The sequence below is a fragment of the Plectropomus leopardus genome, chromosome 5 (genome assembly GCF_008729295.1).
Source record: "Plectropomus leopardus isolate mb chromosome 5, YSFRI_Pleo_2.0, whole genome shotgun sequence".
Classification (NCBI taxonomy): domain Eukaryota; kingdom Metazoa; phylum Chordata; class Actinopteri; order Perciformes; family Serranidae; genus Plectropomus; species Plectropomus leopardus.
The window spans coordinates 26,372,831-26,398,535 of record NC_056467.1 but is presented as its reverse complement, the minus strand read 5'-3'; the positions used below and the strand labels follow the sequence as shown (position 1 = coordinate 26,398,535).

The window sequence follows — 25,705 nt, the reverse complement described above, 5'->3', positions numbered from 1 at the left end:
CTGTGTGGGTAGAACAAACAAACAAACACACAAGCTCATTCAACTGGATGCCCAGGAGGTAGAGCAGGTTGTAGAGCAGGTCGTTGTTTATTTCCTGGCTTCTCCAGTCGCATAACGATGTATCTTTGGGCAAGATACTGAACTTGTGCATGTGACAGTTTAAACTGAGTAGCAGATGGCACCTTGTATGGTAGCCATGGTCACTAGTATGTGAATGTGTGTATAAATGGGTGAATGTGGCATGTAGTGTAAAAGTGTTTTGAGTGGTCAAAAAACTTGAAAGGCACTATAGAACTGCACATCCATTTGCCATTTACCACACATGCAGTTCATAATACAAGAATACAAGGCAAAGCTACAAGAACTTTTACATATTTGTTTTTCTAGTCATGCTGCTGCTTTTGGGAAACATGAATACACAGACAAAGAGGGACCATAATGAACACAAAGTACTTTTCTATCTACATTATTTCTTAATGCACCAGGTTGTTAGACTGCTGTGTGAAATATTCATTATAGAAGCTCTCTGCACTTTTTGTACCTGTGACATTTTTATCTCCCCTGCAGTAGATTCTCTCTAAATGTATCAGGCTTCAGATTCCTAATTTCAAACAGATTTACATATCACTTTGAACACTGCGAGACAGCAGTCAGTATGTACTGTACCTCATAAAAAGTGTAGAAGCCTGGCAAAAGTTTGATTTAAGCTGTTCGTGCAGTACAGATAGAGTCTGTAGTTGAGCCATTAACCAACACAGGCACATCTGTGAAGCAGCTTGTACCTTAATGAGTGACAGAGTTAGTATTTGCTGTGTAGGGCTTTTGGAAGAGTACCAGGTTGAAGGGACTCATAGATCTGAAAGGATGGTGACAGAGGGTAAAAACATGTCTTAATCAACACACGTCGCTCAGCTCAACATCTGCTTTATCACATCTCGCCTGTTGCTGTGATTTAGAGGGCAAGACGCCTACAGGTGCTGTTCCACTTACTGCATGCCAGAGAAATCATGTCCCACGTGATTAAGAGAAAAAAAGAATAACAGAGGTCAGATAAAATACTGTGCAGCACTATTTCTGCAGCTTGTGTAATAGTTGCTGTAATATTTTTCTGAAAAGATGCAGTCAGACTTTAGTTAATGGCTTTGTTGAAAAAAACATCAGTTTGTATAATGTGAGTATGCCAATCAGTCTATAACCCTTTAAAACAAGAATGACTTGGCCAGCTTCCTCTCACAAAAAGGCAATGTGCACCTTTACAAGATGTTGCTGCAAATTAGCATTTCACTACAAATTCCAAACACAGTGCATGTGGTTCATACATTTCGAATGCTACTGTGATGCCCATATCAAATAAACTAAAGTAATGATCCAAGCATGAAATTAGTAAAAGTTAGAAAAATAAAAAAAAAAATTCAAAAACAAACAAGAAGATGACCAAACATAACTTTAAATATATATAATAATAACTGCAAATAAAGTTATCTGGACATTTTTTCTAAGGTTTTTGATAATTTTCTATAAATGTTCTCTCTTTTTAATTCCTTTTCAGGTTAGTATTTATGTCACCTTTTACTGTTTCACAAGTTGCTAATTGACTTTTTTTTCTCCATGTATCGAAATAAATCAACCAATTTACCCAGGTTTCAAAGGTTTAAAGGCCTGCAAAAGGCGTCTAAATGTAGCACAAGATAACTGATGTTTATCCAGGTTTCAAAGAGTTAAAGATACATATAAGCACATTTTACCTTTTAGCCCTTAGTGGTATTAAACATATTCTAAAAATTGAAAACCTTGTATTATTTCTATTTTTTGCACTGCCAATTTGAGCAATAGTCATTAAAAAAATTAAATCTGCATGACATTTCAGATGATAGACAACAAGCTTTTTCTTATTCTCTGTAGTCACATGCAATATGCATGCTTTCTGCTCAGGAAGCAGAGCAGAAAGATTCAGGGGGGTCTGAACACATATCCTTGGCAGATGTCCCTGATGTAGTTAAAAAGCCCTACATTAGAGGAGAGCTGACCTGAATTGCTAATGCTCTGCATATTGTCGGATGGTGTTAATCTCTCAACAGTGTGACACAGCTTTTGAAAAAAAAAAAAAAGAATTAATGAACAGCAATGGCGGTGCCCATACTTTCAATAAACGCAGATAAGGGATGAAGCTTTTACCAAGAGTCACACCTCCCTTGAAAATCCTCTGCCAAGGTGCTGGAAGTGAGACTTCAGCCAATTGTCAAACCTATTCAGAAGTACAAATTGGATTCCTACTCGGTTGCAGAATGGTACGCTTTTTATTCTCGCAGCTAGCTGAGGCATCATGAGAGTGCTCGTCCTGTCTACATGTGTTTTGTAAATTTGGAAAAAGCTTGCAACATAGTTCCCCAAAGTATCTTGTGAGAAGAACTGCAAGAGTATGAGCTTTTTGGTTCCTGTACATTTAGAATCAGAGCTGTGATGATTTGTTAAGCTTTCAGAGGGATGTTCTTTGTGCACTCCTTTGCTTGTAATATATTCATGGAGAAGATATCAGCATTTACCTGGAGTCTATAAGGCATCCAAATTGGTGTCACTGGAGTGGTATTTTTGTTTGCAGATGACACATTTCTTTTGACATCACTGCATGTTGTCAAGCTTTATGCGTCTACAAAGTCAATAGAATCTACAGCATATGTAAGCGAGGGATCATAATCATGCCTTGATCGAGACCCCAAAAGCGAGCTGATAAAGATATCCTGTTAATGTGAGGGTTAGGTGCATGCTCTAAGTGGAGGAAGACTGTGTATCAGAAATGTTATCAAGGTAATTAAGATCAATTTGTTTTCAAGCTACTATGCCTCCACCCCACCAGCATCTCTTTAATTCTCAACTTTTCCCCATCCACCGAAGATTTTTGTGCCAACATGTTCATTGGCTTAAAATAAATAAAAAGTGAGAATGTAAGCTGTCCATATTGGCGTCCATATTATGCACCAGGCCTGGCTGATTTGAAGTGGAACTGCTGCAGATGTTGGAGAGAATACTCTAATCTGGGTATATTCAGCTGCAGAAAAAAACATTGTGGGGAGCTCCACTGGCGCATCGGTCATGTTTAACGGTTTTGCTGATAATTTTCTATCATCTGTGCATAACATGTCATCTAGATTTCAGATATTGTAGCATTTTCCAGGAAACACCATATTTAAATTATGGTAATAAAATCTGTCAAAATAACAGTTTTCCTAAAGACCCTTGATTCCACAAAAACATGGTTACATGTCCACAAATCACCCTGTTTAATTCAGATTTCCAACAATTTATTTTTCCTTTTTTGCACAGGAATTTAATGACTCTGAGGTACCCACACTTTCCTTGTACTGCCATAGAGTTTTTTTTCCACATTTGGAGAAGCTGCATTGTTACTTAGTGAATGGCAGCACAATGTATGCAGAAACCTGAACAAATGCAAACATGAAAGGAAGCATCTGGTAAACTAGAAATCTTCTGTCTCATCAGCTGTTATGTTGCAATAAGTTTAAAATGATTGGCATTTCTCAGGAAATTAACACAGACAGTTATTTTAATTGACAGGGCAGGACAGGAATTAACAGGAATCTTTGATTACTGCTACCTTTCTGCAGCAGGTAGCAGTAATCATGGACATTTTGCAAAGTTGAGGGCCATTTGCAGTTTAAGTGAAGCCAAAATTGACAGTATCTGCAGTGTCTTATGGCTAAAATTTTGTTTCAAGAAATACTTGTATAGTCTTTGTAACTTGTCATCATTTTAACAACTTTTTAAAAAAGGTTTTATGAGCAAGTTTTATTTATTACTAGTATGTGGTGTTATATTTAACACAGAGTTCAAAATTCTTCATATAGCAGTCTTAATTCATGGTTTTAGAAAATGTCTGAAACTTAAATAAATAAGATTTCAAAATTGGAGACCTGCAAAACAAAAGATTGCATGACAAAGTCAGTAAACAGTATAAAGTTAACAACTGCCCTTTCGTGCATATTCTGACCACAGTCTCTGCGTGCCAACCAAAGGTAGCATTCACGAAAACAAAATTAACAACTGCTTTAACACTTCAGTGAAAATGCCAAAAAGCCCTTGTGGGATTTACGATTCTTAAATTGCCCCTCAGTTTATTTGCGGCCTCTGACTGGTTGTCCCTCTGATTACGCAGGTGACTTTAAGTGGAAACATCAGAAAAGTAAAGCCTGTATTTTCTGGGGGTCATTGCTCTCACACCACATACCCATGGTCGTTGTGCTCACTGCCTCAGAAGTGGTTCCTATAGAAGAGAAAATATACATTGAAAATAAAACTGACCTTTCCTTTAACACTTACAAAATACCCTATAGTTTGTTTTTGTTTTTCCTTTCATGTGTTAAGATGTTGCTTTCCTCAGTTGTTAAGGAATTCATTTAAATAATAGAAATCCTCTTGACAGCTCTTTGTTTACTTCTAAATGAAAGCCCTCAAAATGGATAGCCGAAAAATATGGAACAAAGAGTCTTCATGTCAGCAGGGATTTATTTGAAAACACATATGTCAATCAAAATAATGTTTCTTGTCATTAGAAATGTAATTTACCCTTCTCAACCATGCATTATTACACACAGACCCATATGTATACCATTCAAACTTTTGTTCAGTGAAGGGAAAGCACATAGATATGTATTGTTCTTTTGTTGTTTTTGAAGTCATACTACGATTGCCATTCAAAGCATCCAGGGATCCGTTATGTTGATGTATTGTTGTTTTGACTGAGACAGCATCGATTGAACCACCAATTGGGAAGAAGGTTGACAGACTGTTTGAAATAGAACATTAAAGACACTATAAAAAATTACTTCCATATGCTCTATAATGTAAAAATTAAGCTCTGTTTGTAATTCCCATGGAGTAAGGATGCAGGCAGCACTGCTTTGCCATGTTTTTCTGGAAACCTTCGTCTCAGTCCAGCATTGCTTTGCCATGTTTTTCTGGATTCCTCTGTCCCAGTCCAGCACTTTTGTTTGCTGCTGCAGAGCACAGGAGACTGTGTGAGGATGAATTTACCTCCCAACATCTGGAAGCGTGCTTAATGATCATTGAAAACAAGATGAACTATTCTCTTAAACTACAGAGGGAGGGGTACACTGTGGTTTGGGTCTCACGCTCCCCTCATGCATACGCTGACTTTGTGACATGCAGTGCAGTCTCAAAGGAGACCCCGTCTGAGACCTTTAAATTTTAATTTGGTCTTGTTGTAAATTTATAGGCGACACTGAATTTACATCCTCCAGTGTGAGAATTCAGTGTCTTAAAATTTCTATCCAAGGGTGAGAGTGGAGAGCATGGCAGCTGTTATAAACTCCCCATCACTGCTCTTGTTAAAACTGTTGACTGTCATGAAGCTAAGTTAATGTGATGTTTATCACATTAACATGCTGAAATAAGAGAATTTGTGATTTAAGTCTGTTTCAACAAGCTTTTGGTACCTAATTGGAGCATATGCACTCTTGTACAATGCTGGTAACTAACTGCTGCATTATAATATTCTTTACCTCCACTCCAAAAAACAAAATAACTGGTTTCAAAATTCAAGTCTGAGCAGCAGCTCAGTCTTTGTTGCCCATGAATAATGCGGAGGTCAAAGGTACTGGAGCTAAAGGATGTTGAGTCAGTCGCTCTCTTCAAATGGTAAGTCAAAACATACCCAAGCAATTATTCAGTCACCAGACAGGAACTAAAGTACTGAAGATGGTCAACCACTGAAATATTTAGCTTTGAGATGATGGTAACAGCAACACCCTCATTACCTTCACATTCCTGTGACCTCATGTTGCTGCCCTCGGTAAAAAAATGTCAGTAATGTCAGTAGCTAAAGGCTATATATCGATTGACAAGACTCGTATATGTAATATGTCTGTTGATACTATCAAATGTGGCCATGTTTATTTCTCGTACCAGGCGCATTTAAATTTAGGCCAGTTTGGATTTATCAGTGTGGTTTGACTGGTGTTTTCCAGTGGGTTGATTTAGGTCCATCTATTAGCAGAAATGGTATATGATTTCTAATAATGTTTTCATTTGGTTTTTTTTTTTTTTTTTATCACCAGAGAATGTGAATCATAGTGTTTTCATTACCATAGCATAAGCTGGTCATATCTAGAGAGTCTATATGTTATTCTACACACTCTTGGATAAAAGGTTCTATGAGGAACCAAAAGGGGTTCTCTTATGGGAACAAGCCAAAGAACCCTATATGGTACTAGTTAGCACATTTATTTCTAAGACTGCAGTACCCCTAAATCCCACTAAATCCTACAGTGGACCTTTAAAACACATGAGAATGTGGAGATAATAGGCGTTTTTCATATACTCTATTCATAGAACAGCTCACAGTAATAGGCTTATTATATGACACACACAAATGACAGAGAAATGAATATTAAAAACAGGTGAGGGATGTAAATTTTGGCCTCAACAACTTACATGTGACACCAACATACAAACAACCAATAAGGTTAAAGCTCAGTTTGCTACTGTCGTACGAACATTTGTTCAATCTCCAGAAGCAAAGCTTAAGAGAGAAGCTGAAATCTTGGCCATTTGCAGTGTCAAGTGTGCATGTTTGTTGGAGTGTCAGTATTGGAAAGAGGCAAAAATGTTGACACTGCTTATCAGTCAGAATGGAATTTTTCTTCACGTAACTTCTAGATTTGCCTTTAGTGCTTCTACATATTAGATGACTGTTAATGTTTGTATATGTTGCAGCAAATACCTTGTCCAACATAAAACTCTGAATTTTGACAGGAGGATCAAAAGCTGAAGACATATCATGTCAGTCAAATAACCTGTGATGTGTTGATTTGTTGATTAAGGTGAAAACATGACTAAACCAACTTCATGTCTTTGATCTTGGGGATGCAGTAGTCAAAGTTAGTCATATGCAGAAGCCTGAAGCAGCAAGATGTAGGAAAATAGTTATCTCAACATGAGATTTTAGATGTTTGTAAAATATGTCAATTGCAGGAAATCAGTACATCAAGGAAAGTTGGCTGTTTTATTGTCATAATATATTATGGGTGGGTGTGAGGAGTTCTGTTCAGACATGGAGTAATTACAGAAAAAACATCTACATTTGGAGACCATGTGCACTGTGCTCACATCCCTGATTGAAACAAATGAGGCAAATAATTGGAAGTGTGGTCAGTTTACCAGGGTGAGGTCTATCTTCAGGCCTTTCACATCTCAAAACAAACGACTGTATTTATACAGTTTGATTTCAAGAGATATTGCAATCAATGTAGCAGGCAGGCCGCAACAACCTTCATTCTAATGATTAATACTCTCAACATCCGAGACAGTCACAACAAGAGCCAGCGCCTAAATGAACTTACTGATGTGGAGTTTCTGCATGTGACATGTCTCTCTTTTCAGTAGTCAGTGAGATGTTAGTGACATCCTCAGGAGGAGGACAGCATTGCAGTTTAGGAATAAAGCTACGTCGACACTGCACGACGTGGAAGATGGAGCGGGGGAGGAGGCTTGACGATGATGCTACGTTAAAGGTATTATCCTTCAAAATAAGAACATACAATCCCAGTGCGCGCCCCCAGTCTGTTGTTTGTGAAATAAAATACACCAAACAGAAAAGAGTTTACCTTTTACCCAAAGTGATTTGCTTTTAAAGCTCAACCACGTGACATTAAATAGAATAAAAACCACACAAACTTTTATTTCGAAGTGATACCACTAAAGCTGTTAGCTGGCTGGATGCAGGGATTTTCTGTCTGAATTACATGGAAGCAGGCAGAAAACGTGAACGTTGCAGGGAAAATAATCATGGATTTAGCATTTAATGATAATTGAAGACAACGGTGATTACCCGTTAAAATTATTTTGCATTTCAAGTGTGCTTTCTGTGCAAACAACGGCTTGTTTTCTCCCTCGGGCGACTGGACGTGGCCCCAAATATCAGTGCTACAGTGGTGAGGAAGCTAGCTGTCAAGTTGTAGCCAACTAGCCACATCAGCACCGCTGAGATTAGCCAGCCACGTTAGCAACAATGTAAGCAAGCTGTTATTTTGTGTCGATGTGGACTTGAATGCTGTGCTATTATCATGTGGTCAAAGTTCAATCATGAAACCATCTTTACGTGTCCGTGTTTGGTGCTGTCTTGCAGAGATTTGATTATGGCAGACAGTATCATGAGCAAGGCTGCTACCATGGAGATCCCCATTAACAGCAATGGAGACACAGGGACTTTGCCAGAGGATGACAGCCTGGAGCAGGTCAGTTGGTCACTTTTTCTCTCACACACAATGTCCTTTTATGAAATCTGTTTTGGAATGTTGTGCTTACTCTATGCTTCTCTGTCATTTTCACATTATAGCTCAGTCTAAGGTTGGTTAGGCCAGTTGTTACCTAACCATGCACAGGCCTGCAGCTATGTACAGTAGCTATACACCACTATCACCATCAATAACTGCAAGTGGGAATGATGTGTTGAGTGCATGGAGAGGGATCAGTCTGACATTAATTGGGATAGGATTCTTGAATATGAGCCTTTGCATGATAACCAGTCAATAAGATTCATGGCACATCATTTTATGTCTCATTCTATAGATCAGTAGTCCAATATGTATAATATGTCTCTGTGAGGAAAGTAATGCTGAGGGCATCATATTGAATAGTGAAACAGCACAGAAGCAAATTCTTGGTGTTGTCTCTGTATGACATGGATAGCTCAGTTTTTGTCAACAAAATATGACAAAAAAAGAACTTTTTCTTTACATTTGAACAAGGTCAATGCACTTTTTGATCTTTGGATTTTCTTTCCAGAAACAGAAATAAACAAGCAAATAGTTATTAGATTTTTATTTCAAAATCCAAAAATGAAAAACACGGCACTTAGTTTTTGGGATTAGAAATGGAATATACCACACAGAATAGCTTTGCCACTTAACTTTCTTTTTTTTTTCTTCTAAAAAAAAAACAAAATATCAAGAAAATAGAGATGAAATACTACTCTACTTACTGAAACTGTAAGTTGTCTTAGGTAAAAAGAAAAATAAATAAGAAATAGATAAATAAATAAATACTACTTCCTGACATGCAACATGCAACTTCCTGCTGGTATTTTGAAATGATAGTCTAAGAAGTATTTATTTATTGTTTGAATGTTTTTTGTTTCGTTTTGCTTTGCTTTTTTATTTCTGTTTCTGAAGACCAAAAATTACACTGACCTTTGCAATATTTATTTTGAATATAACAAACTGGGCACCCCCATTTATCATAATAATACTGGTTTCGGCCCTTTCTGGACACTCAAATGTAATAACACCCTTAGCCATCTTAAGAATATTTATTACCAGTATTTTGTTGTAAATCCTATAGGATTTGCAGCAGGTGATGGTATCTGGACCCAACCTAAATGAAACCAGCATTGTGTCAGGAGGTTATGGAGGACCTGCAGGGGGCATCATTCCTACCAGCTCCATCAAAGGTACTGCCAGACAACCTGACTGTCATCTTTCACAGGTTTTACTTTGTTGTTAAATCTTGTTTTTTTTTGTGCTGCGAAGATATCATTCATTTACACCCCCCCCAAAAGTCTCTGCAGGCTGTCATGTGCTGTGCCAGAGATCTGTCAATGTTGTTGCAATCTCTAAGTCACTGAAAGAGGTCGATACTTAATGCCCCTTTAAGAAACCATACTGAGAGCTTTTCCTGCTTGTAATTTGATGTGTCACTAGAGAGCTGCTGACCTCTAGGTTCCTGGTTCACGTTGCAAACATCCGTATCCCATAGGGCCTGCAGTTCGTTTCAACCCTGAGTATCTGGACAGAAGAAGAACCCCTGCAGCAGGACCAGGTGGCTGTGTATTCTGACGGTCCTTTTTTGTTTTTTAAGTTGACCTGTGGGTTTGTTCGGCCCTGTATAAGAGGTTTTGATATTGCTTGACCAAGGGAGATGTATGCAACCTTGCTTGAACCTCTTCGACTCACAGCTTCAGCAACAAGAAATGTTTTGGCAGCTTTCAGAAGTAGGGGTGCACTAACCTGATATTACAAGGCTGTCACTCTAAAATGTTGTATTGCTGTCTAATAAGAATGTCCTCTTTTGTATTGTAAAATGCACTTTGGATGATGTTTTGTCATTGCTTGGTAGTTACCTCTCATCCCATGAAGTCCATTTTCATCTTTTTATAAAACCCTTTTCTTCTGCATGAGAGACCTGCATGGTAGATTATTTTGGAACACTTTTAACTTTTAACTCATTTTTATTTCAGTCTACATATTCTGCTGTTGGGCTGCATATCTCATAGACAAACATTTATGACCAATATTTCACTCCATGTTTTTTTCTCATCCTCATGCTTTATCATCACCATGCTCATTTCAGACATTCGTATGAAATCCAGGGGTGTTGGCTTGCCAAAAAGTCAATCTGCATCCAGTCGACTTGCTCAACACACAGACCAGCATCCAGGTATCATCAAGCTCATTGCCATGTCCACACTGTCCTCTCTCATTGTCATCCCCGATGGATTCTCTGCAAACCTCTGCTTTGCAAACTTTGATGGGATAACATGCATTAGAGTGTACATTGTGCTTTTTGTTTTCTCTGTTAGGGTCGTCGAACAATAATGCTGGCAATTCAACTGAAGAAGTTTCTCGTGGTGTGGCAGTGGAGAAATTGGACAGCGTAAAGAAATGGGGCATTAACACATACAAGGTATTATGCACTGTGTGAAGATAATGTGTTTTTAAGTGTCTCCATCTTTTTGAGCTACCTTAACGTCATCAGATTTTTCTTCTGCTGGGTTTAACCCTTTGAGTAAATCAGTTTGGTTTCTTTCAAAAGACAATTACCTGAAATTTAGAATTAAAAAAATGAACAGAAAAAAGGGTAAACAAACAAAACAAAAAAATAAATATATTAAACAGATAAAAATAATTCATTATAATTATATTAATAATTATTATAATTGTAAATGTAGTTCTTTTTCATTGTCTTGACATTTTACCCTGTTTCTTTATTATTAACTTCCAGTACCAGAAAATTAGTTTTTATAGAGAGAAAACTAATTTTCTGGTCATTTTCTTGTCACCCTTTTCTCATTTCTTGCAATTTACTGGGCATCGCAGCAAGTTGCTCATTGTCTTTTTAGCCATATTTTTTCAAAGGCAGTTTTATTGAAGTTTTAAAGGTTTAATCTCTGTCCTTATCCACTCTGCAGTGTACAAAGCAGATGTTCTCAGAGAGGTTTGGCCGAGGTTCGAGAACAGTAGACCTGGAACTAGAAGCTCAGATTGACGTGTTGAGGGAGACCAAGAACAAGTACGAAAACATCCTAAGACTGGCCACTGCACTCACCACTCATTTTCAAAACATGGTGCAGACACAACAGGCTCTAGGAGATACCTTCACTGACCTCAGCCAGAAGTCCCCGGAGTTGCAGGTAGTGTTCAGAATTGCAAAAGCTCCCCATGTGATTTTTATGTGGAACTGAAGTTAGCAGGTAAAAAACGTGTGTGTTTCTCTTCAGGACGAGTTTGGGTATAATGCAGAAACACAAAAGCTGTTGTGTAGGAATGGCGAGGCTCTGCTCGGTGCCATCAACTTCTTTGTGTCCAGTGTCAACACTTTGGTCAATAAAACGATGGAGGATACTCTGATGACCATTAAGCAGTATGAAAATGCAAGGTAACAAACCCCGACATCATATATAAGGGTAGAAAAATATTATATGCATTTTTATATGATAAACGCCTAGAAAATGAAAGTCTATGACTGCCCAAACTTTTTTTTTTCGTGCGTGCAGACTCGAGTTTGATGCTTATCGTTCTGATCTGGAGGAGCTGAGTTTGGGCCCTAGGGATGCAGCTGCCATGGTCCGCATTGAGATGGCTCAGCATGACTACCAGGTTCACAGAGACAAATATGAAAGGCTGCGTAGTGATGTCACCATCAAGCTTAAATTCCTGGAAGAAAATAAGGTTTGTAGTTTACTTTGTTTTTGTGTTGTTTTTTTTTCTTCAAATGTCCACATATGTAACTTAAGGGTAACTTAATACCTCCTGGAATTGTGTTTTTGCTGACCTCCAATGGTGTTGCTGCAGTGATGTATAGTTGTACTTTTGCACCTTGAAACATCAGTTTTGGGAGTGGTTACAGGTGCAACAGTGCACAGCTCCGACACCGCAGGCATCAGAGCTGGGTGTGGTTAGAAATGAAACAGGCTTGAAACTGTCAACCAGTGAGAACCAGTAAAACACTGCTCTTCAGTCAAGTTACTCTTTAAAAAACACCAACTCAAAATAGCTTCTGGAAACATCTCTTAATGTGAAAAAAATCAGCAAGTTGGTAAATATTTTTCTATAGAATCGATGGAGTGTGCTGTGATGCATCCCAATCAATGAATGTATTTAAAAACGGACAATGGGTCTCTACTTCCTCCCAATATACAAAAATGAAGCCAAAATATCCTGTATACAGCCTCTGCCATCTGCCACCTGGTGACATCATTTGGAGCTAGAGTCTGTGCCGTAGCATGGTATCAAGATCCCACCATAGACCTATTAAATCAATTGTGAGCAGCACCATTGATTGGGAGTACAGTGACTGGCACACACCGTTGTCAATCATGATGTCAAAGCCCCTTTTTATAGCATTAAAAAACCAAATTATAACAAAACCTATGAGAAAATGAACACTGAAACATTTATAAATTTTATAAAGACTACCTAAAATGACAGAAACCATGAACTTTGCATTTAAAGTTTGGTCCATGTCCCATCTGAGGGGCTGGGGTTTTTGACGTATACAGCAGCCAGCCACCAGGGGGCAATGGAGATGAGGGTTTTTCTTCACTCATGGTCATTAGATCATTAGATTGTGACATCATATTGATTTCTTAAATGTGTATTTTCCAATGTCAAGCAAGCACAGTATTACATGTTACTTTAAACTGTTGTGTTCTGCAGCAGTAGTTTAGGGCTGACTTTCTGCATTAAGACAGAAAATAAACCTTCTCCTTTGCTGCTCTGCATCTATTTAGCCAGACCAGGTCAAACTTAAGGTAGCATGCAGACTTCTTTGTGCACAGACACAAGCATGCTCATTCTATTGATAATTTCAGTCACAAGAGAGAATGCCTCAATTCTGTCAAATTGAACACTTACACCTTTAAAAAACCAAACATAATTATGTTTTATTTTGATAGTTTTTGCCAAATTAATGAAAAATTGGTCACTGTATGGAAGACTTCATGTCTAAAATATCTTTAAAAGCCTGCTTGACACTCAGGAATACATCATAGAGGAACGTAATGTGCAAGCTACATTTTGATGATTCCCCAGATATTAATCTGAGCAGCTCATGCATGTCATCTTAATAGATGTCCATGGGCTGTACATCCTGTAAACACTTGAAACTGTTTTTTTTAATGGCAGAATTCCCCTCCTCTGTTTTTTTTTCTTCTAGGTGAAGGTTATGCACAAGCAGCTGCTTCTCTTCCATAATGCTATCTCAGCTTACTTTGCTGGCAACCAGGAGCAGTTGGAACAAACTCTAATACAGTTCAATGTTAAGTTAAAGCCTCCAGGATCCGACAAGCCATCCTGGCTGGAGGAGCAGTAAAGAGCGCTCAGGGCTCAGCTGTTTGAAATGTTCTGTGACACACTGGTCAGTGAAGAACATGACATTGTGGTTAGATGGACAAAAATGAAATGCATAAAGGAGTATATTGTAGGACCGACTGTGGCCAGTGATAAAGAAAAACATGAGATATCTCTTTTGTAATGTTTTTCAGTATCACGTGTTATGTAGATGGTACAGCATTTTCAGTTGTAATTAGAATTATTTGGTTAAGTCACAAAATTACCTTTTGTTACTTTCTTATTCTTTAGGTAGCACAATCATAAACATGAATATCACTTTTTATTTATGTACAGTATAGTCTACTATTGTGGAGATACCCCTTGGCAGTTTTGCACATGCAATATTTTGTTTTTTAATGTGTCTAAAGCGTTATCTTATATTTCAGAGTATATCACATTGGAGGAATTCCACATATCAGATTAGAAAGTTAGCGGGATAATGTAAAAAATGTCTTGAAAATCTCCTCTGAAATTGCACAGGTGTTTGCGTTTCTTGAGTATGCATGACTGAACCATATTCTACAAATTTAGTTTTACAGATTTAAATCAGAGACATCAGGATAAAAAATCATTTTAAAGTTATCCCACTGTGCTTCTAATACTGCCTTGTGGTATACCTGCCTGAAAGGTCAGTTTACACTTTCCATGCATAGAAGGGAAAATATATATATTGAATATAGTGATTTTCTCTAAACTAATCTACAACTATATCTATAATTAGCTGATCTTCTAAATTTTGGGTACCTTAAGATATTTCCTTATGCAGCACAGTTAGTATCTGTCTTGTTTACACCAGAGTTTACAAATGGAAACGAGCCTCAAAAACATATTAAGCTTTCAGCATCAATCACATATTGGATAATTTAATTGATAAATACAAACATCTGAGCTATCATAAAGAAATAAAATGCAACATATAGCTAGTGTTGGATTACTATGTTCTTACAGGAGGTGCGAGTGTGCAGCATTTGAGACTCATTCTTGAAATCTCAAATCCGGACAGTGAATGGAAATACTCGACACATGTGACACCAAATGCACTTTAGGATTTTAAAACAAAACTCAGTTTGTCTTCAATGAGAGAATGTATGAGTACATTTTTCTTATTCTGTGTTATTTATTTACCAATAACTTTGTGACACAACACGGTGTGTTATGTGCATTTCTTTTCAATTCTAGTCAGCTGATTGTCTTGTTCTGCATTTCCAATAAAATCTGCTGGATGTTTTTGTTTCACTTAACTGTGCCATAGACACAGATCTGTCGGTTTTATATCAGAGGCTCTCAGATTATGTACAGAAAACTGACAAAATGTGTTACATGTATAGCACCATTAATTATGTAGATGATAATTCAATATTGCATATCTCTAACATGCTTTACATGACGTATTGTCTTATTTCATAATTATCAAATGATACTTAAGTAATTTGAAGGTGCTGTCATGGTTAGCCTACTATAGTGTGGTACACTGAAGTGCATTTATTTATTTTTGTTATTTTTGCAACAGTGTCTTGTTTCTTGCTACTGTTGGAAACACAATTTTTTTGTCTATTAGAAATCCAATCTGGAGATAAAACCGTGCAAATTACACCTTTATTCACACTTAATCGACATAACTGTTTCCTTAACTACACCAAAAGGTATGTGAAAACAATAAAAACTTAATTTTAGCTTATGCCCATTTGGTTAGACTCAGAAAAAAATACTACTACAGTATATCCACTGCAAACAAGTTTACAACAGTATTAATGTAGTAATTGGCACCTTTAATTATGTACATGACAAGGTACGTGGTAGATTTATTTGTCATTTTTCTTAAAGAAATCAAATTAAAGTTGACCCCAAATCCTGCTACATCTTTTTGGCGTCAAAGGAGGAGTTTAGGATTCTCACAGCCTGGGGAAAGAAGCTGCTCCGTAGTCTGGTGGTTCTGCAGCGGATACTTCTGTATCTTTTTCCAGGTGGCAGCAGGGTGAACAGACTGTGGCTGCTGTCTTTCAGTATCCTTTGGGCTCTGTGCAGACACCTCACCTCACCGAGGTCACTGATGCTCTGTAGATTGGAACCAGTGATGTTCTGGGCAGTTTTAATCACCGGCTTTAGAGCCTTCCTGTCCTGGGCCGTGCAAGAACCATGCCAGTTTGTGATGTTTCCAGTCAGTGTGCTTTTTTTATTGCTCCTCTGTAGAAGTTAACCAGAATCTTGCTCTGGAATTTAGCCTTTCTAAGTTTCCGTAGGAAGTAGAGCCTTTTCTGTGCTTTTTAACCTCGGGGGTAATGTGTGATGACCATGATAGGTTCTCAGTGATGGTAATTTGGTCGGCTAATGATGGTGGTGTCGTCCACATACTTCACAATAGAGTTGTCCTGATGTCTGGGAGTGCAGTCATGGGTGTACAGTATGAACAGGAGGGTTCTGAGCACACAGCCCTGGGGGGCTCCGGTGTTGAGCACTAACGTAGAGGGGGTGTCACTGCCAATTCAAACTCTCTGGGGTCTGCATGTGAGGAAGTCCAGCGTCCAGTTGCAGAGTGTTGTACTGAAGCCCAAAGTGTTAAGTACAGTGAATGGGGATGCTGGATTCATGTGAATCAACATCACTTTAAGGTTACAACACAAGTTTCAGTATCTGTTCCAAGAACTGAATGCTAGAGTTTCTTTTTTTTTAATTTGTATTACACTGTAGGTCTATTGATGTAGAGTTGGACTACATGGCCTTGAATGATTCTAAATAAGGCTAGACTAGTTTGGCCTGATGTTCAACAACAGTAGCTCAAACAAGCTGGATGTGTTCTTTGTGTACAGTACAGTAGGTGTGTGCAGCTGCTACAAACCTAATGACAGCAACATTAAAATAACATCAAAAACACAGAACTGGATCCTGTAGACACGCTTTTAATCTCCTCTGGTTGTACTGTACCATAGTGTAAGTCTTTGGGTTGAAAGCTTATCTGAAAATGAAACACAGAGGGGTCACAAGTTTGGTCTGATTATGTCAGTCTTCTGTGGATGACTGTATGCAGCAAAGAATGTTTACACTCCCACAGACTTTTCTGTTAAAATTCACTTTACCTTCAAGACACTTTCTGCAGGGAAAAGGCTAACAGGAAGAAATTACATTCATGGTGAAAAAGACAACGCAGTGCCCTTAATTATATAAATATTGTAGTTTTTGTGTTGTATGTTCAAGTCTATAAATTCTGACAATGTTTAGTTTTAAAATGGATGGAAAACAGCTAGTTCTTATATGAAATTCATTATTCTTTAACATAAGTAAAGTTTGAAACTGCCTGCCCTTGCAATATGTGGGTCAAAGCTGATTTTTCCAAATATTTGACTTAAACATTAGGAACGCATTTCTTTCTTTCTTTCTTTCTTTCTTTCTTTCTTTCTTTCTGTCTTTCTTTCTTTATTTATTTATTTCTTCATCCGCTTTTTTTTTTTTACAGAAAATATAAATGAAGACAAAATTTAGCAAAAACTAGAAAAAACTAAAACTAAATTAGCTTTTTAGAATTTGAATAACTGGGTAAGAGATTGCCTTTGTGGTGCATTACAGATGAGTTCAAACACTATATTGTGTTTATCTCAGTTGTCATTTGATAGTAGAGATCCAAATGATTTGCATACAAATGCATTTAGGGTATGCCATTTCGCTTATCATTTATAGGGCAGGGTTGAAGTGCTTGCAGCTGCACTGCGAACAGTGAGAGAGCAGTCTGACCACCAGGCCGTTTAACCAAAGCCTGTTATTTAACCCTTTACTCATTTATTCACTTGCCAATGTATTTATTAAAAAAAAAAAAAAAAAAAAGATGAAACTTAAAAACTGATTAATGTTGTATTCTTAACAGTTTTTTTTAAATTTTCTGGTTTACTTCGTGATAACGAGCTGGCCTGCTACAAACACCGTTAAGAAATCCTTCCCTATCACTTTTAACGCTGAGAAAGTCTATAAATCCAGTGGACTAATCACAAGAGTTCATGACAGCTGGCCAGAAAACAGCCTGGCCACAAAGCCTCAGCCAACAAGCTCAAATAACTTCAATAGAAATCCCAGAGTTCCTCCTGCTGGGAAGGCGTGAACTGACGTGATGAGTGGTCTGGGCGTGTCGTTTGCACGCAGGTAGTTTCAACACTCCTCTCGCGCTGCACAGGTTATATCCACTCTCCATCTTTGATGGTAAAGTCTCGGCAAAACAACGGAGGAATACGACAGGAAAAAAGACACTATACGTATAACAGAGCGCATCTGAATCTAAATCAAAGGTAAGTTGTCTTTTTGACAGCGTGAAATGTCAGTATATGTAGAAACATTGCAACAAATGAGTGTTTTAATGATTTAGTTGTATAAAGTTAGGTACATGAAGAACAAAACAATAGGGCAATCAACAAGCTACAATCCAGCTTTTACTATTTAAACTACACTTATATTCAGAGTTTTTTTGTTAAAAAAAAGACTAACATGCTCAGTAGCTATTTCGTTAATAACATTCCCCTTTTTTCTTGTAGATCTGGTGTTATTTCTGCGTTATGATTCTGAAGTGTATCATCGATAAATATAATGATTTTCTTTGAGTTTTAGAACCCCTTCAATCACCACACTCATTTATTATAAGTACTATGGAGAAAGTGAAGGTTTTATCCATTGCTAAACACTGTTGCTTACAGTCATAGTGTACATGAGATTTTTTGTTAATCTGTCCCCACCCTGTTCTGTTTTTGTTTCAGTGTGAATGCATCATCCTAACTGACATCATTTTGGTCAAGTCCCTCCACCTCAATAGCTGCAGCACAATCACAAAAGCATTCGGAACAGCTTTTATTTGGTAGCAAATTGTTTATGGACTTTAATCCTCTGTGACTGAGAGCATGACTGCATCCCAAACCTGCTGAAAGCTCCTTGACAAAAGATGCAACCAGGAGGTCCTCCTGCTCCACCGCCTCCACCACCGCCACCACCTCCACCTCCACCTCCCCCCTCAGCCCCTGGCTTCCCTCATGGCCCGGGCCTCGGTGCCAAGGGAGCGCACCGGCGCTCCAGGATGCGCAATTTCAACTGGGAGACCCTTCCCAAACACACTGTGGAAGGAAAGCACAACATCTGGACGGCTGATAAAACGGATGGGGAATATGAGCTGGACACTGATCGCATGGAGGAGCTGTTCAGCCACAAGCAGGACCAGCAAAAACTCAAGGCCCTGAATCGCCAGAGTCTGAGGGGCCTGCCAACTGCTGCTTCAGGAGGGGTCATGGTGAGTTTTCCAGTCACAGGATAGAGGTGTCAAACTCTGCTGAATAAGGCAACACTTTAACCCCAAGGGTCTGTTGACATTTTTGTCATTTTTGTTATGTAATGCTGAGATATTGAGACAACTTATGAAGACCTGAATTGATTTTTTTAGGCATGTGGTTGAGATGAATAGGAAACAATGTTTTCCTTGACTGAAACCTAAAATCAGTATTGCTGCAAACTGTGTGTAGGATGTGAATATCCTCTGTTAAGCTTATTTCAAATACAGTACGACATAAATTACATTATTTTAGGGAATGGCGCTATAGCAGGGATGCTCAACTTGTTTTGCTTGGGGCCACTTTTGCAAAATGAGAGGGATCAGTTGCAGCAGCCTAATACATGCTTTAAGGATTTTAGGAAATTTCTATGATTTCAGGACATTTTAAGTTTTAAGAATATATCTAGGATTTTAGGACAATTAACTCAGCTAGGACCTCTGTTGGGGTGCACCTGGGGATCCTCCAGTGAAATTTTTTTTTACAAACATGCTCTATTTTGATACAGTTGTATGCAGTTTGGCATCTTAAAAGTACAAAAACAATTCCCATAATGAATCACTTTATTTTTATTGTGGATTAGAAAATGGCTTGGGAGCCACCCAGCACCCTATTAGGGGCCAGATTTGGCCTGTGGGCCATAAGTTGATTATCACTGGAATATAGTGATATTTTAGAAATGTCACTTTTTAAAAGCTCTAAATAATCTGTTTGTACCGCACATTCCCAGACATAATGTCTGTTCAGGCAACATTGTGTTTTGATTTAGAATCACTCAGTACAAGGGTGGAGTCCCACAATTCTTTATAACTGTTTGCTAAAGGAAGGTAATTGTGTCCTCCCACAGCAGTGCTCTGTATCGTAGCCTGTTTTTGCTCTCTATTTGTACTATCGATAAACTGCATTCATGGCTATTCATTTGAAGGCAAAGCATATCTATTCGTAACCTTCACTGCCATTTTTTTTTCTCGATCAGTTGAGGTCAGTTGTTTAACAATAGTGAGTTAAAATCTGTTACCAAACTTTTACTTTGACCTCTGTCCCATTTTCCAAGAAAATGTTTCATTGATGCACACGGTGTTCTTGCCCTGATTGTGCAATACAATCAACTCAAAGAATCCCTAACCTTTGGAGTCAACTGTCTGTTTGGAAAGCTGAGGTGTCTGTGACACAAAAGACACTGCTCAAGCCAATAGTGAAATTATCTTAGCAACTGACAAGCTGATTATATCCAGGTCTGTATCTGTTTCCATTCCCAGGTTTCCATCCTCAACTCCAAGAGAAGCATGAACGTTGGAATTTTCCTAAAGCAGTTCAAGAGGTGAGTCAGTGCTAGTACTCTTGAGGTGTAATTGATTTTGCACAATGATCTTGTCATATTTCACTGTAAAACAGCTCAGGCTGTGGCAGACAGATTAGTCTGCAGCATGACTACATCATACGCACAAACCTTGGTAAGCCAACATGTCCTGGCAGGTCTGATCTACACTGTTCTACAGCTCCAACTGGTTACCTCTCTGCTAACCCGCAGATCAGAGACTGAAGTATTGTAAATGTACTGCCTAAGGTTATTTGGCATATGTAACAGATCCAGCAGGAAAATGAAAAAATACCATACAACTGTTAATGATGCCCTGCAAACTGACAAAAATGTCTGCAATAGCAAAACAACATACTGTATGCACTGACATATTTATCTAAATATTCAGTGCTTCTGTCCACTGTATTTTCCTCCAAACATGTCTATATGTTTTTATTCCTCTGTTCCAAATATGTTTCTTGTGAAAGGATACGCCAACATTATAATGTTCTGCTACAGCATGTGTTTTCCTGAGGACTGACATCAGATGTGTTGCTATTTTGCAAAGCTATTTCAGCAGGTAGAGGCTTGTGTGTCAGCAGCCCAAGTCTGCCAAATATGCGAAAGTGTGGTATTAACATAGACACACACTGCTCATGAGAAGTCCCAACCCAAAACACAAACATCAAGGTAATTGGTGACTAAAGATCTGAACTCTGTATGTCTCTCTCCCTCACTCCATAGGCCTGTAAAACACATGATTGAAGAAATTAAATCAGGAAGTAGTCTCTGTTTTGGTTCTGGAAAACTAAGGGAGCTGTGCAAGCTGCTGCCAGATGAAGGGGAGGTACCTGTGACAGCTGCTTATATTTTTTATGTGTCAAATGAGTTCTGTAAATGTTACACCTTGTTACTTGTAATTTTACTTAGCCTTTTTTTGTGGCTTTTAATGATTGCAGCTGAAGCAGCTGGTCGGTTTTAAGGGCGACCAGTCTGCTCTCCCAGATGCAGATCTGTTTATGCTAATGCTGGTCAAGATTCCCAGGTGAGCTAGCTGACTGTATTATCATGTTTTGCAAGTGTTAAATGTGAGTGGTAGCTTACTAATGATGGAAAACCTTATTATCTGTCAGCTATGAGGAGCGTCTCAGCAGCTTGGTGCTCAAAGAGGAGTTTTTCCCCCTCATGGATGAAATGAAAGAATTTATTGGCACTTTGACAGCAGCTGGCAATGGTATTGTTTGTTTAAATTGATTTTAAATAGATAAGACTTAACATTCAAAGCAAAAATAGAGTTGTTAACTCATTTAGACTCAAATGTCCCCATATGTATCATCTTTCAGAGCTGTTGGAGTCTGATCATTTGCATTCTGTCATTCGCCTGGTACTGAAGACTGGAAACTACATGAATGCTGTGAGTGTATAATATGGGATAGTATAGTTTTGAATTACTTTCCTTTGTGTTTGTGAATCTCTGAGTCTCATTTTACTTATTTGATCACAGGGTGGCTATGCAGGCAGTGCAATTGGATTCCGCATGTCCTCTTTGTTGAAGTTAGCAGACACCAAAGCAAACAAACCCGGAATGAATCTTATGCATTATGTCGTGATGGCAAGTAGCTTTTGGTGCTTTGATCTGATTGCAATTTAGTGCCAGTTCTCGGTACCTTACAGTATGTTTGTGAAATGTGGTTTTCATACAATCTTTCATGTTCACTACAGCAAGCTCAGAGGGCAGATATGGAACTGCTTACATTTACAGACCAGCTCGAACACATTGAAGCTGCAGCAAGGTAAACAATCTTGTTTACATGCGCTGAGCATATTTGAATCCATGTTTATTTGCTGTGCATTCAGAAATAATTTCTTTTTTTAAATTCTCAGAATGAATAAAGGTGAAATTGAAGCAGAGTTTGAAAAACAGGTGAAGAAAGTTCAAGTGGCCAGAGCAGACATTTTGAAACAGGAAGACTTAAAGGCACAGATGGAAGGTTTTCTGCAGGTGAGGAAGCCTGTTTGTGAGGGAATTCAGCCCAGTTCATATGAAATTTAGTGATGATTACATGTTCCAATGTTTTGATTTTGGCTCTATGTAGGAAGCTGACGCCTGCTTGGCAGAAATAGAGACTGATCTTCAGGAACTGCAGTCAGTGAGTGACTCTGTGGCAGAGTACTTTTGTGAAAACCCAGACAAGTTCAAACTGGAGGAGTGTTGCTCCATTTTCCACTCCTTCTGTGAGAAATTTAAGCGGGCCATGCAGGTAAGCCTGTGTATAGTTTTCTTTAGTTTCAGTATACAAAAAAAGTTCTGCTTGATCCATTAACTGAGATATTCTGCAGGAAAACAAGGCTCGAGAGGTGGCAGAGGTGCAGCGCAGACACAGAGACAGATTGCAGAATGCTGCCAAGCGCAGATCTACAGCTACCTGCTCCAGCAGAGACAAGGAAATGGATGGAGTTGCATTGCAGTCCATACTACAGAACATCCTCACCAATCGTGTCTCTCGGAGGAGATCCGGAAGGCCCTTGTCCACCCATGGAAGCCCCACAAGTGGCAGCCCCAAAGTTGGGAGCCTGTCAGAAATCACCTCTCAAGCAAATCTCCCTACAGGAAATAAAAAAAGGGGAGGCTCATCTAGAGTGACGGACATGGGTAGAAAAGAGTGGAACTCAGCTTTAGAACTCACTGAGAATTCTTTGCAAGAGAAAGCCCAGTCTAAAAGTGAAGACAACAAGGCAAAAGGCAGCAATGCTCATGAAGAAGAGGTGAAAACTTCTAGAAAAGACGAGACAGCTAATAGGACCACCAGCATTTCCTCCTCATGCAGATCTTTCTCAACCACCACTGATGAAGATGAGGAAGATCTACAGGATAATAATGAAGAGGAGGCCCAAAAATTACGTGAAGCATCTAAAAAAGTTTTACGCTTTCAAAAAAGCCGTGGCAGTGTCTCATCTGGGGACCATTCTCTGGAAAATCAGAAATCTCCCGCTCCAACTACCAAGTTGCGTCGTCAGTGCACCTTCGATGAGGAGACAGATAGGTATCCTGGAGACCCAACCAATGATGATTTAGTTAGATTTTTGCTCAGCCCTCAGTCCCCCTCAAAACGTAACCTTGCCCGCCGCCATACTCTACCTTCCAAGGTCTCAAAAACTGAGGAGAAGGAAGATAATCTGTTTGCTAAACCTACAGTCAGAACTCCTAATTTTGCAGCAGTAGAAAAAGGGACACTGGCAGCAGAGGGTGCTGGACACAGTTCCACAAAACAAGTGTTTGACTTTCCTGATGTATCTCACAGCTCCCAGAAATCAATTGCACAAGACCAGACTTCTCTGTCAGCAGAAAATAAAAGCAAGTCAAGTGATTCTTTAACCAATGTTCCAGATGGAGGGCTTGGGGAGCAAAATAAAGTGGGCAAATCAGTGGAGCCCACTGGTGACCACTTGCAGGGGAATAGTGAAAATGTTCCCCCCAAAAGTCCATGGATTAAAACTGAAAAACCTGGACTTTTTTTTAGCTTTTTAAAACGCCTTGGAGACATGAGCAAAGTGCAGAACAGCAAAGATACTGTCCATAAGGGCAATGGATCTAGTGTATAGGCACTGAGATATATTGAATTTAATGTCAGAGAAGCACATGCAACTTTAGTATCACTTTTAATAAACTCATCGTGGTGATGATGTAGTGTTATATTTATATTACTTTTGTAAATTGATAAAAAGGGTGTTGAGGGATGGGGAGATGGTTCAAAGAAAGTAGCTGAGGGAGGAATAGTTGAGTAAAAGGCCATTGTGCATGTTGTACCACTAGAGGGCAGCATATAACAGTAAAATGGTGAATTTGCTCAGAAAATAGAGGTGTTGCGTATTTCCAGGCAATCTGTACATTGTCTAGTAAACAAAGGAACTGTGGGCACACACACACACACACACACACACACACACACACACACACACACACACACACACACACTGTAAAACAACTTTCTCAACTTTAAATCCTTTTTATCCATGGATAATAATGTTCCCTTGGCAGTATGGTATTGTCCTCATCAGTTGGATAAATGGGTTAATACCTACAGTGTGTTGTTGGGATTAAACTGTACAAACTTGTAGAATGTTTTTAGAAAGCAAATGTATGTTTAGTGTAAACACAGAGTGAGCAAAGAGAAGTCAGATTGTATGTAAAAACTTGGTTATACTGTTATTTTTGATACTTCGATAAATGACTACATCTGCTGCATGCTTGAATTCAGTACTGTTATTTTGTAGTTTTACAGTGATTAATATCTTTGTCTTTTGCCTCTTTGTTTGCCTCCTCTGTCGTTGTCAAGAATGCTGAAGGTTGAGAATGCTTTCAGGGTCTTACTCAATTCAGCCATTGTTTTGGTTAAAATGGGTCAGTGTTACAAAGGCAGCCTGTATCTGTGCAGAGCTGAATCATGGACTGTCAGTGGCAATGCAAACAGTGCTGATCTCAAATTGACTTGGGAAGAGATTACTGCAGTTGAAAGGCTAACACCTGGTTGAAGGGAAGGAAACCAGCCTCCCTGTGTATACCAGGCTTGTGGCACAAGCTCGGAGCAGATGCTAAAGGTCAGTGAGGCCATAGCGCGTGCCAGCAGATCTGGGATTTCAAAATGTAAGTGTGACTACTGGCATCTATTAGCAGTTGATACCAGGGTTACAGTAATTATCTTTTTAGGATTATGTCCAGCCGTCTGACTGAAGTGTAACAACGAGAAAATGAAAATGACCTTTCATTTAATTTGTTGATATTTGGTGGTATTTCTTTGCAATGAAATATGTATGAGACTGAGATGGATGGCCATCAAAATTACAGAGAAACAAAAATTGTTGTCACTAAATAATGACTTGTCAATTTGCTCTTTGTAATTGTATCTCAAACATCGAGAGTGAAATAAATATGCATGAATACTTATTTTTGTATAAGAAAGCCACTTAAGATAAAAGGTCAAGACACATGATCACCTTTGACTTATAAGGTTCTATTTGACATGTTTGTCAAAATTGAGTTACTCATATATTCTTATTCTGTGACAGCATAAGAATGTTAGTTTTTTTTTAAGTTATGTGTGTTTTTGGACTTTATTTTTATATTTATTCATTTTTTGCTATTTGGAAAGGAAATACTATGAAGCACAATATCTAAAAACTGCTCAGAATGCAGACAGAGCCTTATTATTCTAAAGCGGCAACGTCTATGTTGTTACATATTATTACTTACAAATAGAAAATTTGTCATATAGTTAAACTGCTCTACAGTTGTCTTTAGTGAATGCTAACACAGCATACTGAAAATTAAAAAGGTCACAGGCCATACTGTTGGATTACTTGTATTGTTTCATCATTTGTTGGAAACGTGATACACCTGCTGTAACACACATTGTCTAGGCTATTATTGTCTTATATTGTCTATGTATCTATTCAAAGGTAAATTGCAG

The 25,705-nt window shown here is 38.5% G+C and overlaps 2 protein-coding genes across 5 annotated transcripts; both read left to right on the top strand.

The window, feature by feature from the left end:
- The first annotated feature begins 7,745 nt into the window (after positions 1-7,745).
- Positions 7,746-14,879, top strand: LOC121943212 (arfaptin-2-like). Of its 4 annotated transcripts, none has more exons than XM_042486682.1 (10): positions 7,746-7,856; positions 8,162-8,270; positions 9,376-9,484; positions 9,790-9,852; positions 10,384-10,470; positions 10,613-10,716; positions 11,222-11,443; positions 11,531-11,688; positions 11,807-11,981; positions 13,468-14,879. In XM_042486682.1, exons 2-10 carry the CDS (start codon positions 8,172-8,174, stop codon positions 13,621-13,623), a joined length of 1,173 nt encoding a protein of 390 aa, XP_042342616.1. In that variant the 5' UTR covers positions 7,746-7,856; positions 8,162-8,171; the 3' UTR covers positions 13,624-14,879. The 4 variants fall into 4 exon arrangements, with proteins under 4 accessions (XP_042342616.1, XP_042342615.1, XP_042342617.1 ...); XM_042486681.1 differs by having other exon boundaries at positions 7,746-8,046; XM_042486683.1 differs by lacking the exon at positions 9,790-9,852 and having other exon boundaries at positions 7,746-8,046.
- Positions 14,880-17,813: 2,934 nt separating this feature from the next.
- LOC121942895 (FH2 domain-containing protein 1-like) lies at positions 17,814-25,591 on the top strand. The gene is made up of 12 exons (XM_042486191.1): positions 17,814-17,914; positions 18,377-18,900; positions 20,197-20,258; positions 20,982-21,084; positions 21,197-21,282; positions 21,371-21,471; positions 21,581-21,651; positions 21,742-21,849; positions 21,960-22,030; positions 22,122-22,239; positions 22,334-22,498; positions 22,578-25,591. The coding sequence occupies exons 2-12, from the start codon at positions 18,559-18,561 to the stop codon at positions 23,838-23,840; spliced, it is 2,490 nt and encodes an 829-aa protein (XP_042342125.1). The 5' UTR covers positions 17,814-17,914; positions 18,377-18,558; the 3' UTR covers positions 23,841-25,591.
- The last annotated feature ends 114 nt before the right edge of the window (positions 25,592-25,705 follow it).